We start from the raw sequence: 13246 nt of genomic DNA, 5'->3' as shown, positions 1-13246 counted from the left end.
TTCAAGATGAGTGAGCTGACATTGGCCATTCACTCCCATCCCTCCTTGACTGCGCTCAGGCCAATAGTAAACATAGTTGGCTGGGCTACAGCCAGGACTCCATCCCACTGTGATACAGAGATGGCCTCTAACTTTTTTTTTTTTTTGCATTATGCAGCTAAATATTACTAAGCAATTCCTGTTGATATGCAAATACATATTACTAAGCAGTTCTTGTTGGGACGAGAAGATATACTCACTTTCTCCACCAGGACATTGGTTGTTCAAGCTCCTTTTCCGTATGCCCCATAGAAGCAATAAATGCAAAAGGCCAAGCTAACAACATCATAAAAGCAGCAAAAAGCAGACGGAGTGGAAACAGGGTGACAGTCATAACGGCAATCTGTAAAGAAAAAGGGAAAACTAAGTAACAAAACACATACATGGTGTAACATTGCAGAGAACTGTGCCTTTCAAATTTGCAGTTCAACGTCATAGAAAGCAGTGTTAAAAGAAAAATATTAAAATACAACTACAGTTTATTAACACACAGTCATCTTACCAGCATAACAATTTATTTCTGTACTTTCTAACTGTCCATACCTCTCAACATTAGTGCAAAAGCTTGGGACAGAGCCACATATAATGGTAAAAAAAAGATCCAAACCAAAAGGGGCAGATTTTAAATTTTGCTCTTAGAAAGTTGCTAGTAGAACATGTTTTGCCTTAACATGCACTTTCTGAAGGACATGAGGTCTTAAACTCAAATGTTTGTCATTACTTAGAGATTTTCGTCCTCAATAATTTTTCAAGAAAAAACAAAAAAATGTTATAAAAAGGAAACCAAAAATATGAGGCAAACATCTGGGCATTCTGTAAAATTCTGAACAGTTGAAGGAAAAATGTTGCCAGTGACTTTAGTCCACCACCCATACGCAAATGGATCCATCTTAAAATGATGCAAAAGATTATAATGTACTGTCTTAATTCCAGTTTGAATAAAAAAGGCAGTACATGAAACTGTGCACTAACTCTCAATATGAATAAAGAAAACAAGAGTCATGTCAAAAACAAGAGTCATGTCAAAATCTTCAGTCTGAAATTACAGCTTTAGTTAAAATTTGATAGCTATTAGCAGCACCTGTAATTAGAAGACCAGTAAAAATGCACAAAAGCTCCTTGTGAGCAAAGCACCATTATATTACCAAAAAAATAAAAACATCTGGGTATTATATAACCCAATATGGACCACAGTGTTAACGCCAGATGCCAAAAAATGACAAAAAATGTAAGTTCATTCAAAATCATCTAAACATCTTATCTACAGTCAAATATCAACAAAAATATTTAAACAAAAAATATTAGCAAAAGCTAAGAACATCCAAAGTTTTTGGATGGGAGCAAGTCCTCTACATCTCCTAAAATATGCAAACACACATACATATTTGAATATATCCCATGGGCCTCTGTTACAGGAGGTTTAGGAGGTCATTCTTTGAAAGTTCTAGCTTGGCTGGAGTTTTCATTTAGTTTTTTTTCTCATTGGTTTTTCAGTGTGACCTTCTAACTCTTTGTTTATATATATATATATATATATATATATATATATATATATATATATAGATATATATGCATATATATATATATATAAATTGGCTTCATTCCAAGTCGGACTTTCCCGATTAATAAATGTTAAATAAATAAATAAATTATATATATATTTATATATATATATATATATATATATATATATATATATATATATATATATATATATATACATATACGGGTCTACTTTACATGATTGAACTTTTAAATGTTCAAATTTCATATTGCCAAGACCATAAGATCGAACATTCAAAAGTTTGAACATGGTAAAAAATAAAAAAAAAGAATTTAAATATACCAACTCTGAGATCGCACTACATTGCGGAAAAGGAAAATCTTCCTGTTCCACGCTGTATGGAAATCTCTATTCAGACCTTTCAAACTTTTAAAAGTTTGATCATATGGTCTCGGCCATATGAATTTCGAGCTGTTAAAAGTTTGATCATCTGAATGGGACCCATATATGTGTGTGTGTATATATAGGTGTGTGTGTAGGTTTACCTTCAAAATGTTGAATGCTAAATGGATGAAAATGAATTGGTTGAATGCACTATTTTGAATAATCAAAATGTTGAAATAAAATTAGTCTAAACTCACAATGTCAAAATTATCGAATTTTCCCATTTCTGCACTTTAGTGCAATATCGGAGTTGGTATATTTAAGTAGGGGGGTGTGGGGAGTGCAGGGGGGGCATAGCCCCCTGCAAAATAGTAGAGGTCATCTCATTGCTTTTTTATTTAAATGATTTTAGACATTTTGATCATTCAATGTTTTGGGTTTAGATGTCATTTTTCGACCAAATGAACATTAGACATTATGGCATTCGACATTTTGAACGTAAACCGTGTGTGTGTGTGTGTGTGTGTGTGTGTGTGTGTGTGTGTGTGTATATATATATATATATATATATATATATATATATATATATATATATATATATACACACACACACACAAATTATATATGTATACCACCACACACACACACACACACACACACACACACATACATATTACATATATGGGTCCCCTTCAAAATGTCGATCCAGAGTTCAAAGACTGTGCTTGTAATATTACTGTGTTTTCGTCTCGCCATTTTCACAAACTCCCATTATATCGTAAATCCTCTCAGGGAAAGTAACCACTTGGTCATCATTGTGAATTGTGCCCTTTCACAAGTGTAGTGTGATCTCGAAGTTGGTATATTTAAGTAGGGGGTGTGGGGGGGGAGGTGAATACTCCCACTTCGGCAGCTGTACTTTGCTACTTTTTGTGATTTTTATCATTGGTGGCCAAGTGGTTACTTTTCCGGAGAGGAGTTACAATATTCCGGGAGTTCATGCTTGTAATACACATACATATGTGTGTATATATGTACACACACACCTCAGCTCAGACATTTTGATGTATAATAGTAGAGTACCCTTCCCTGCTAGAACATCAATTTGGTCATATTTTCTGTTTTAGATTTTTTTTTTGTCTGAGATATGATTTTTTTTCTTTTTTCCTCTAGTGGTCGGCTTCCTTTTCTAGTTTAAGAAAGGTAAGATGTTTTCACCTGGTTAATATTAATTAAAGGGAGATGTTTTAAATGTTCCAAAAAAAGAAAGTTGAACTTTTGTGCTTCTGTTAATTTGAAAGCAGGTCATGACAACATCTGAGTCCAACCATTTGCTATAAGGATATGTCATAATATGAGAACCAACATATAAAGCTGAAAACACATTGGAAGAGACTATTATGAACAGTATGAATCACAACAGGGGCTTTTATTTTAGGGGTTATAAAAAAACAGCAGTTAAGTGAGGAGTAATATGTTAATTACAAATGAGAAGAAGGGTGATATTTTAAATAGAATCAGATAAAACTGTTTCAGTTTATACTCCTTGAAGGCTACACAGCCGAGACACTAAAGTTTTACGTGTGTTCTTCTTTGATTTGTATTAAACTTGGAACAGCAGCCTTTTGGTGGTTCCTTAAAAATGTTTCAGTTGCCTGTTGACTTTTTCTTTATTAAAGGTTCTACTAGCACATGATAATTATTCTGAAATTTGAAACAAAACCAGGCCGTTATTTGTCCCTCAAACTGTTACATTTTGTGTTACTCTGCTGTTGGCATTATGTAAATAATATTAATCGTGTCACTCATGTAATAAACAATGAGCTGTCATTTAAACATCTGCAATGCAGTGTAATTGTTTAAACAGATGTTAGACCAAGTGGGTAGTCCGAGTCTCAGAAAAATTAATTTGAGCACAAAAAGGGAAATTGGCTAGGCTTAAAATGGCCCACAAGGGCAGACAGCCTAGTACTTAACTATAAACCTATGAAAAACAATCTGACAAGAGACTCCAACTGAGGAAGGGCCTACTGCATAAGGCTAGGAAGTTAAACCAAAGGATTACTCTTACCTTAAATTACTTTACCTGGTGGGAGGGGGGCTTCCAAATTTATGTACTAAGTTTGGTGATCCTGTACATGCATACCTCCCTGGACGGTTCGTGCAGATGTGGGTGTGGCGTAGGCATCACTTGCATGACTGACATCCCAAAAGGCGGTGATGTTGTATTCAAATGATGTTTGTGCAGATTTCACGGTGACATCATGCATACAATTTACACTTTTCCTCCATGTAGTATGATCTCAGAGTTGGTATATTTAATTCGCAGGGGGTGTGGGGTTGCAGGGGGGAACAGCCAACCCCTGCAAAAACAAAAAACATTATGTAATTGTAGGGCCCCTTCGAGCTAAGTGCCGAATACCCACTGACTATTCATGTGACCGCTGAAGACATCAATATGAATATTCAAGGTTTAGGCGGGATTTCCTATTACGCACCCAAGAAGGTACTCATGTACACGATTGCCTTAAGTTTTGTGTGTAACTACAGATATTTCAGAATGCAGACTTACTCGCTACATTTAAGCAGTGGGGTGAAAGCTGAAAGACTATATGGTCAGGAAATTGACAGTTAAGATCATGACTGCTAGAATAATGAACAAAGAAAGTATAAAAGAACAACTGATAAGGTGTAATGAAATATTAATGGTGGTGGCTGGGTTGTTCAACCCTTCCCATGTCAGAATGCATGAGAAAAAAAAGAGACTGCTACTGATAGTCAACCCCCCCCCCCCCCCCCACCTGCCATAAAGGATGACAAAATGTGACAGATTTTCAATGGTATTTATGCCTTGGAGGCTTGGAAGGTACACCACATATGCTCACAGAAACAAAAAAACAAGGTACCATTGTCTCCTTCGCTCCCTTTTTGGGTTGCTGATAACAGAAGAAGGGGATGATATGGGTGAAGCAGGCAGATAACACAGGCTGGATTATAAAGTAAGGAGAATATACAAAGTGTTGTTTATGAGTGGATGAAAAAAACAACTGAAACTTAGGTGTGGAAATTAGATTAACAGACCATAGGAGGGATTAAATTAACATTAGTGGTATGATCACCAATGATGTATATAACCATTGTGCCACCATTGTTATTTTGTTTTGTAGCTGTCAGAACAGTTTGTATTGATCATTGTCATTCTTTGTTTTGCATATCCAGTTCTGAAACTGAAACTGGCCAAAATCCATCAGGGATCTACCTTGCTTAAAAGAGATTCAAGTAAATAAATACTGAATGGAAGATCGAGTGGGTCTTAAAGCAGAAATTAAAAAGACACAAATTGGCAGATTACCAGATAAAGAATATAAAGTGAATGGGGTGGTGAAAGAAAGTTAAAAGACAGGAGCATTCTCAAAGGGCATGGGAGAGAAGTGGAGTCCATTTTGTCTTAGAGCACGAGAATGGGTGAAGACTGCCTGCTTTGTTAGAAGAGGATATTTGACAAAAGCAGGAATGAAATATTGCAAATAACTGGGTACCAGGTTGCAAAACCAAATAGTATAGTGACGGTGAAAAAAAGGAGAAATTAAATCATGCATATGAAAGAAGTTAAGGAAGGGTGAAATAGGTGATTACAGTTAAGGATGGGAAAAATAATATGTCAGTAGGGAGGTAGCCAGCTCTCATTTTTGCCACAAGGGATTAAAAAATTATGTACTTCTGTCAAACATGGTTTATATAAGGATATAAAATGTTTGTGGGCAGGCTGGAATAATAGATAATGTTGAGGTGCCCTGAGAATACTGCTGCACTACGAATAATAAAAGAGAAAATGTTAAGACATTACAATGTTAAATTTAGAGTGGGAATGTAAGAATAAAGCAGTAAATGATTTGTAAACATGAGGTTTCCTACAACAATACAACTGCTCATTTAAAACAAATTTTGCTGAAATCCATGTACATTGGGTTTCTGCTGTCCACCATCAATGATGACCCCTTCATAAAACTAAAGATCTATGCTGAAGAAGACACTGTTTCATATATCCAACAGGCTGGAAACTGAAGAAGTCTTCCAGCCTACCAGACAGAACTTGCATTACTCCTCTTGGGAGTGCAATTAAGATTAACAAGCATATAGTTACCTGGATCTCTCAAAACTGACACCACCTCATCCATGGGCTGTGATGACACATCAAGTTTCCTGATTATCAGTACAAAATATGACCCACCTGAACCCCTACTTAACCACTTTAATCTAAGCATCTCCACTGGTTAACTTAACCACTTTAATCAAAGTCTCACCACTTGTTACATTAGCAAAGCCATCCACTATAATGCTATTACACAATGGTGGTCCAGCTATGGACACTTGTATGTATAGACACTTCAGTCTCACTAGTCTCATATGCACAGCTATGGAATGTATTATTGGATTGTTCATTAACATGAACATTTAAAATCTCTTAACCCTGATCCTCATCTATTCAGCTTTATCAAAGGCAGGTCTTGTCACTTTCACTCCATTACTTTCTTTGAAAAAGTTCACTAAAGTGGTGTATAGTTGCTACATAGTGCATTGCAGCATATCTGGATCTGGTCAAGGCTTTTCACACTATTACCCTTGAAGGTGTTATTAGCACAATTGCAAATCTGAATATAATTCCTTATGTCATGACGTGGATCTGGTAGAACTCATATGGTTAGACTTAGAGGTGCAACTTCTGAAATTAACAGAAAACATAGGGCCCAGAGATGGGTCTTCTCCTACTATTTCTCAGACCTTCAGGCCAACAGTTTTGTTCTATGGTTATCAAAGTTTTCAGATGACTGTATATTGGGTGTTATTCGATCTTCCACTGATTCACACCTGCTTCATCGTGGTTTAGACCATGTTATCAACTGGTGCAAGAACAATATAGTACAATTCATTTTTTACTCAAAACATTTCCACACTTCACCATGTAAGCGACACATCCCTCAAATCTGACACCGTCATAAGGGATCCAGGGCCTCTTGTCAATAATTCCTTAGTTTTTGGCCACTCAGTCTCAGTAGTAGTTCAGAAGGCCTTCTACCTTGCTCATCTAATTTCCAAAGGCATCTCCCCTAGATCCAGAGAGGTTTTATTTCTACTTTATTCACATCTCATCTCAGTAGATTCATTACTGGGTATAATGCCCCTTCTGGCTAAATATATCAACTCCACTTGACAGACCTCAGAAATTCCCATCTGCAAAGTTCAATAGTCTCAATATCCTTACTCATCTAGACAACTCACAGCCCACTCTCTCTATATGTGATCTCTTACAGACTCCTCTGTGAGGATCTGTGTCTAGTATTTTGCTCCATAAAAGATCCAACTCTCCATGTTTTCCTGTTTCTTTACAGATCAAATGGTCCAGCAAACACCCAGTTAAAGGAACTAAACCTTCATCCACAGATACATTGGTGTGATACACTCAAGGCCCAAAGTATACTCCCATCTCTGGAACAAACTTCCATTACATGTCAAGCAGAGCAGACCCTTGCCACCTTCAGTGTAAACCTAGGTAATTGGGCGGGCAGCCTCAAACTCTCCCCAAGTTATCTTGTGTTGTCCTTCTTGAGGCTGGAAGGAAAGTACAGTTGTGTAAAATCTTACCATAACATTATATGTTCTTCTCTACACTGTTGCAATATTATTTACTATAGGGACTCCTTGCAAAGGGTAGCTCAACATCCGGCCGGTATACCAAAGCCTTAGGATTTTACAGACGTCATATACCTAGGGAAGAAAGGTGACATACGGACGTACATAAAGCTTAATTGAACAGCCCCTGGAGGAATAAGTATCCCAGGAAGTAGGAGGAACGTGCATCCAGAAAGAGAAAAAGGAAGAGAGTAGAGCAGAAGGGGAAGGAGGGAGAGAGAGTGAATACTGCAACAGTGAAGTGAAGGTCATCTACCGCTTTGGTAAGATACTCAACTGTACTATGTCCTTCCATATCACTGCTGCAGTATTCTTCACAAAAGGGAGAGTACAAAAGCTCAAGAGGAAACTTGGGACGAGGAAGGCCTAGAAGAGCCCTGAAGAAACCCATGCAGGATTGCTCTGGCAAAGCCAGCTCTTGCTCTGGAAATAAAACCCAATTTGTAATGATTAGTAAAGGTATGGACAGAGGTCCAAGTAGCAGACTTAAGGATGGAATTGGTGTCCAATCCTCTGAGAAAAGCATCAGAGGATCCACAGCCCTGGTAGAATGAGCTTTAACACAGGCAGAAAAGACTTTTCCCATGAAAGGAGTAACAAAAAGAAATAGCCTTAGATATACAAAAAGACATGGTTTGCTTAGAAGCAACTAAGCTTAGCGATCTGGGATGAAAGGAAATGAAAAGCTGCTCAGACTTAAAAAGGAATGAAAAGATAAGATGATACTCCAACAGGGCACTCTTCTGAAACACAGCTCAGTAACCAGCATAGGAGCATTCAGACCGATGACAAATGATGGCATTTGGACTGGTAGCAAATAAGTTCTGAGGTATGCACAGCCACCCATCACCTTTACGCCATATGCCTTGAGCAGGGAACATGCATGTGACGTAAGCTTTAGGATCTTATAGACATTTTACATCACGCATGTGCTCCGTACACCTTGAGCAGGGACATATGGGTGATGTAAGAGGTCTATAAAATCTTAAGGCTTTGGTATAGTGGCCGGATGTTGGGCTATCCTTGGCAGGGAATCCCTTTAGTAAAGAATACTGCAACAGTGATATGGAGGGGCATCGTATGAATATAGTTTACTGGACAGGCTTGCATTGGACTGTAGACTGACTGCTTAAGTGTACTCAGTAGGCTTGTACTGGACTTCAGACTGATTGCTTAGTACTTCCCTATGAACCATGTAAAGCATTTCTGTGAAAATCACTCTAGTTGATAATAAAATTAGTTTAGCTGGCAACTGACCACACATTACATTAACACACACAATAACAGATCACAAATGAAGTGATACCCCATCAGAACATTTCAAGGTCCTGTTATTCACCAATAAATATAACTTCAGGATTCCACTGAAAGTACCTCTCAGTGACTGCCAATCATTTACCCTCTTGCACCTACACCTCTGGTATAAAATTAGTTTCCCTATTTTTTACCTATGATTCTGTGGGTTTAGGACACATTCTACATCTTTTCTCTTGAGCGAGTCCATTTCCAGCACTGCAAACTTTTGTTAAAACTCAAAATTCCTGTACTCCCTTTACATTTGTATTGCCTCTTAATAATTTCTCTACCATCTCAAGGTATGCGGTCTGTCCTCTTTAGGACCATTGTATGTTTGAGCATGGGTAGTGTCAGACCACCTACAGAATTATTCAACCTACATTCCAAAAAAATTAAGAACAGGGATGTAAGACTTTGGGAAACCTGTTCTAAGAACCTGTGCTCCATGGTAACTAAGCTTAAGGTCAATTGCATGTGAAAAATTCTTAACAAAACACGGCTATTCCAGAGGAAAACTCAAACAAGGGGCTACTGATCATCTGTCTGCTTCTTGAAACAGAAATAAGAAGTAATTTTATCTCAAAACTCTAAATACAAAAATAATCAGTGATACTGCTTCTGGAAGAAATATCCCTACAATGACCCTGATAAGATACATACAAAAGGTCTACATGTATGTACATATCACAAAGGATACACATCTATGCCCATGTATGGACATATGAGATGCATTGGAGGTTTGCGCTTGAATTTATGCCTAAACCAATAAGTGCGCATGGAAACTGGGAAGGAAAGAGACCTTTTGAGATGTGGCTGAATAGGATGAACATGTCAAGTCACAGTCAAACAATAAGCAACAAAGCACAGAGTCACATACTGCAACAAGAGGTAACAAAACTTGTATTAAAGGGAGCTAAAGAGAACCACTAAGGAAAGCTGTGGAGTACTCAAACCATGGAAGTCCACTGCCTGTGAAAACTCCATAGGTAAAGCTCAAGGGTGCAAAACTGCAGAAAATTCACAAAGCAAATCATGGCTTTCAACTACTAAACTAGAATATAATGACCAGTATCTACAACACCTTCATATTCATATTTAAATCCAGGGCAGAAGCCTATGTTTCACAGAAGCAAACACAACTACCACAGAAGAAACCCTTTCAGATGGAACCGCCACCATTATAGCCAATGCAGTGGCAATCTATCAGATATCACTCACTCCCTTTGGTCTTGCTGGAAAAAACACAGTTGTGGACAAATTTGTAAGTACAGCTGCTAGAGGTGCCAACAAATCACCTGGATATAGATACTTAAAAAGTGCTGCTATGACACAAAAGTGAGACTATTTTTGCAGGTAAGGCTGAACTGGTATATATGCCAGTGTCTTTATGCTTGTAGAAATGGAGGTTTAGATAAAAATGACAGACATCCAGAAGCCTGCACAGTTTTTATGGTCTCGTATCAAAGGTTTCTGCTTTTTCCATTTATTTATTTTTTTTTTGCTGACAAGATATGCCTACAAAGACAAGCCAAGTTGGCTTGTATATATGTACAAAGTACAGTTGTGTACACTTACCATAAATGTAGATGTTCGAGTGTATTCACTGTTGCAGTCATCACATTTGGGTTATCTGCTTGCAGTAGCCCTCAGTCGGACTGATTATCACAGTCTTGGGTCCTGCATCGGTTGCCGTCGCTCCAGGTCTGACGTCAAGTCATCAGGGGTAATAAAAACAGGCAGCATGTGATGACTGCAACAGTCAGGTAGTCAGGGGTATAAAGCATGCAGCCAACACCATTACATCAGTTTTTCTTGCCCCAGATGTCAGATGCCCGCACAATGGGAAGCAATTACATACAACTTTACACCCCAACAAAAAAGCAAATGCACCAAAAAGCTTTAAGCACAGAAAACAAGTACAGACGTATAGTCAATAGAAGTTAGGGGGCTGGAGGGAGGGTAACCAGGACTGCAACAGTGAATACACTCGAACATCTACATTTATGGTAAGTGTACACAACTGTACTATGTTCTTCATGTTTCACTGCTGCAGTCATCACATTTGGGTAGATTCCCAAAGCTAAGGATGGGAGGAGGTAATTACATAGCATTAGGACCAGCTATAAGGCCCTGCAAGACTGCAGTGGCAATGCCAGCTCTGGATTTAGAAAAAAATTGGCAAGTGGTAATGCTTGGTGAAGGTATGTACAGAACTCCAGGTAGCAGCTTCTAGGATGTCCCTGGTAGGGACACCTCTGAGAAAGGCTGTAGAGGTAGATGCAGCCCTGGTTGAATGTGGTCTTATCCCCTGTGGGGTAGGTTTTCCATGATGCTTATAGCAGAAATGAATGCAATGGCCTATCCACTTAGAAATGGTTTGTTTTGAAATGGCCTTCCCCCTCTGCCCCTGCAGCAAATGCAACTAGCAGCTGTTCGGATTTCCTGAGAGGCTTAGTCCTGTCCAAGTAAAATCTAAGTTGTCTGTGCACATCCAAGGAGTGCAGTACCCGTTCCCCTTTGTTCTGTGGATTAGAGAAGAAGGTAGACAAATTAAAGGACTGATATAAGGGCCACACTGGATACTACATTGGGCATGAAGGAGGAATTGGTCCTGAGGGACACCCTGTCAGCATGAAAGATGATGAAAGGCTCCACTGCCATGAGGGCCTGTAATTCATACACCCTTCTTGCTGAAGTGATGGCTAGAAGGAAGGCTATTTTCCAAGAAAGGAATTTCAACTCTGCATTTGCAGCTGGCTCAAAGGGAGGTAGAGTGAGCTTTTCCAATACAAAGTTAAGGTTCCAGGCTGGAATAGGGGCTCTCCTGGGGGGCCTTAAGGTTTTGGCTCCTCTGAGGAATTGCTTCAGCAGTGGATGAGAGAAGAGGGGTGGTTTTGTATTGTAATGAGCTAAAATGGCTGAGGCATGAATTTTGATGGAGGAAAAAGAAAGGCCCTTGTGAAGCATCTCAGTTAAGTATTGAAGACTATGGGGTAAATTGGGCACTGTTGTGCCCATCCCCCGAGTCTGGCTCCAGGAACGGAATCTTTTCCATTTTTCAGCATAGGATTTTCTAGTACTAGGCCTCCTTGCCTCCGGAATGACATCCATCACTTGCTTACTGAGGGATGGTAATGGAGAGATCAGGTAATTAGCCAGGCTGCCAGGTTCAGGGTTTAAATCTGTGGGTGCAGAATCTGGCCCTCCTGCTGGGACAGCAGGGCAGGGATCTGAGGCAGGTGGCATGGTGGCAGCAGTGACACACTGCGCAAGAGGCGGTACCAGTGTTGGTGTGGTCAGTCTGGTGCAATCAGTATTGTCCTTGGTTTGTCCTGTCTGATCTTTAGTAGTACCTTGGACAGGAGAGGCACAGGGGGAAAGGCATAAAAATGGATAGGCTTTTCCAGGTGAAGGACAGGGCATCCACTTTCCAAGCTTGTTTGTGGGGAGTCCTTGTGCAGAATTTGTCCAATTGGTAGTTCTGAGGGGAGGCAAATACGTCTATCTCTGGGCTTCCCGATTTGTTTCTCAACACGTTGAATATTTTTGGTTCCAGTTTCCACTCGTGTGGGTCCATGAGATTTCTGCTTAGGTAGTCTGCCAGTGTATTCAGCTTTCCTAGCAGGAACTGAGCCTGTAGGTGCACTTGGTAGCTCAAGGCTGTATTCCACAGAGCCATGGCTAGTCTGCAGAGAGGGTATGAGTGGGTTCCCCCCAGCTTGTTTATGTACCACATAACTGTGGTGTTGTCTGTCTTTACCAATAATTGTCCTGGAAGAATGCAGTCCTTGAAGGCTGTCAGAGCATTCTGTACAGCTAACATTTCTTTTTGACTGATATGCAGGTGCATTTGATTTGGGTTCCATTTGCCCTGAATGCACTGTCCTGCCAAGTGAGCCCCCCATGCATAATCTGATGCAACTGTTAGGGTTTGGGTGGCAGGGGGTAGAGTGAATGGCAGTCCCTTGTTTTGGTGGCAGGCCTCTGCCCACTAAAGGAACTCTATCTGTAGACAAGGTATGATAGGAATCATTTATTCTAGATCCTGAGAATGTTGACACCATAGGCTTTTTAGATACCATTGTAGTTTCCTCATATGCAGTCTTGCATATGCAATTAGTAGAATGCAAGAGGCCATGGACCCCAGGGCTTGCAGTATTTTCCTTGCAGATAGCTGGGTCTTTGTGGCCAGTAGTTTGAAGTAGACTGTCAAATGAACCTGTTTCTCTGGAGTGAGGTAGGCCATCTGGAAAGTTGTATTCAAGCTTGCTCCCAGGCATACAATTGGTTGGCAGGGTACAAGATGTGATTTCCTTTCATTTATGGTGTACC

At 39.4% G+C, this 13246-nt stretch overlaps 1 protein-coding gene across 1 annotated transcript in view; it reads right to left on the bottom strand.

The window, feature by feature from the left end:
• Positions 1-13246, bottom strand: part of LPCAT1 (lysophosphatidylcholine acyltransferase 1) — an 850717-nt gene that overhangs the window by 426560 nt on the left and 410911 nt on the right. The window contains exon 2 of the mRNA XM_044065140.1: positions 240-382. Within this exon, the coding sequence (XP_043921075.1) occupies positions 240-382 (143 nt within the window). The remainder of the gene's footprint in view (positions 1-239; positions 383-13246) is intronic.

The sequence above is a fragment of the Protopterus annectens genome, chromosome 3.part0, assembly GCF_019279795.1.
Source record: "Protopterus annectens isolate FY-2018-M chromosome 3.part0, PAN1.0, whole genome shotgun sequence".
Taxonomy (NCBI): domain Eukaryota; kingdom Metazoa; phylum Chordata; order Ceratodontiformes; family Protopteridae; genus Protopterus; species Protopterus annectens.
This window is presented reverse-complemented; position numbering and strand designations above follow the sequence as displayed.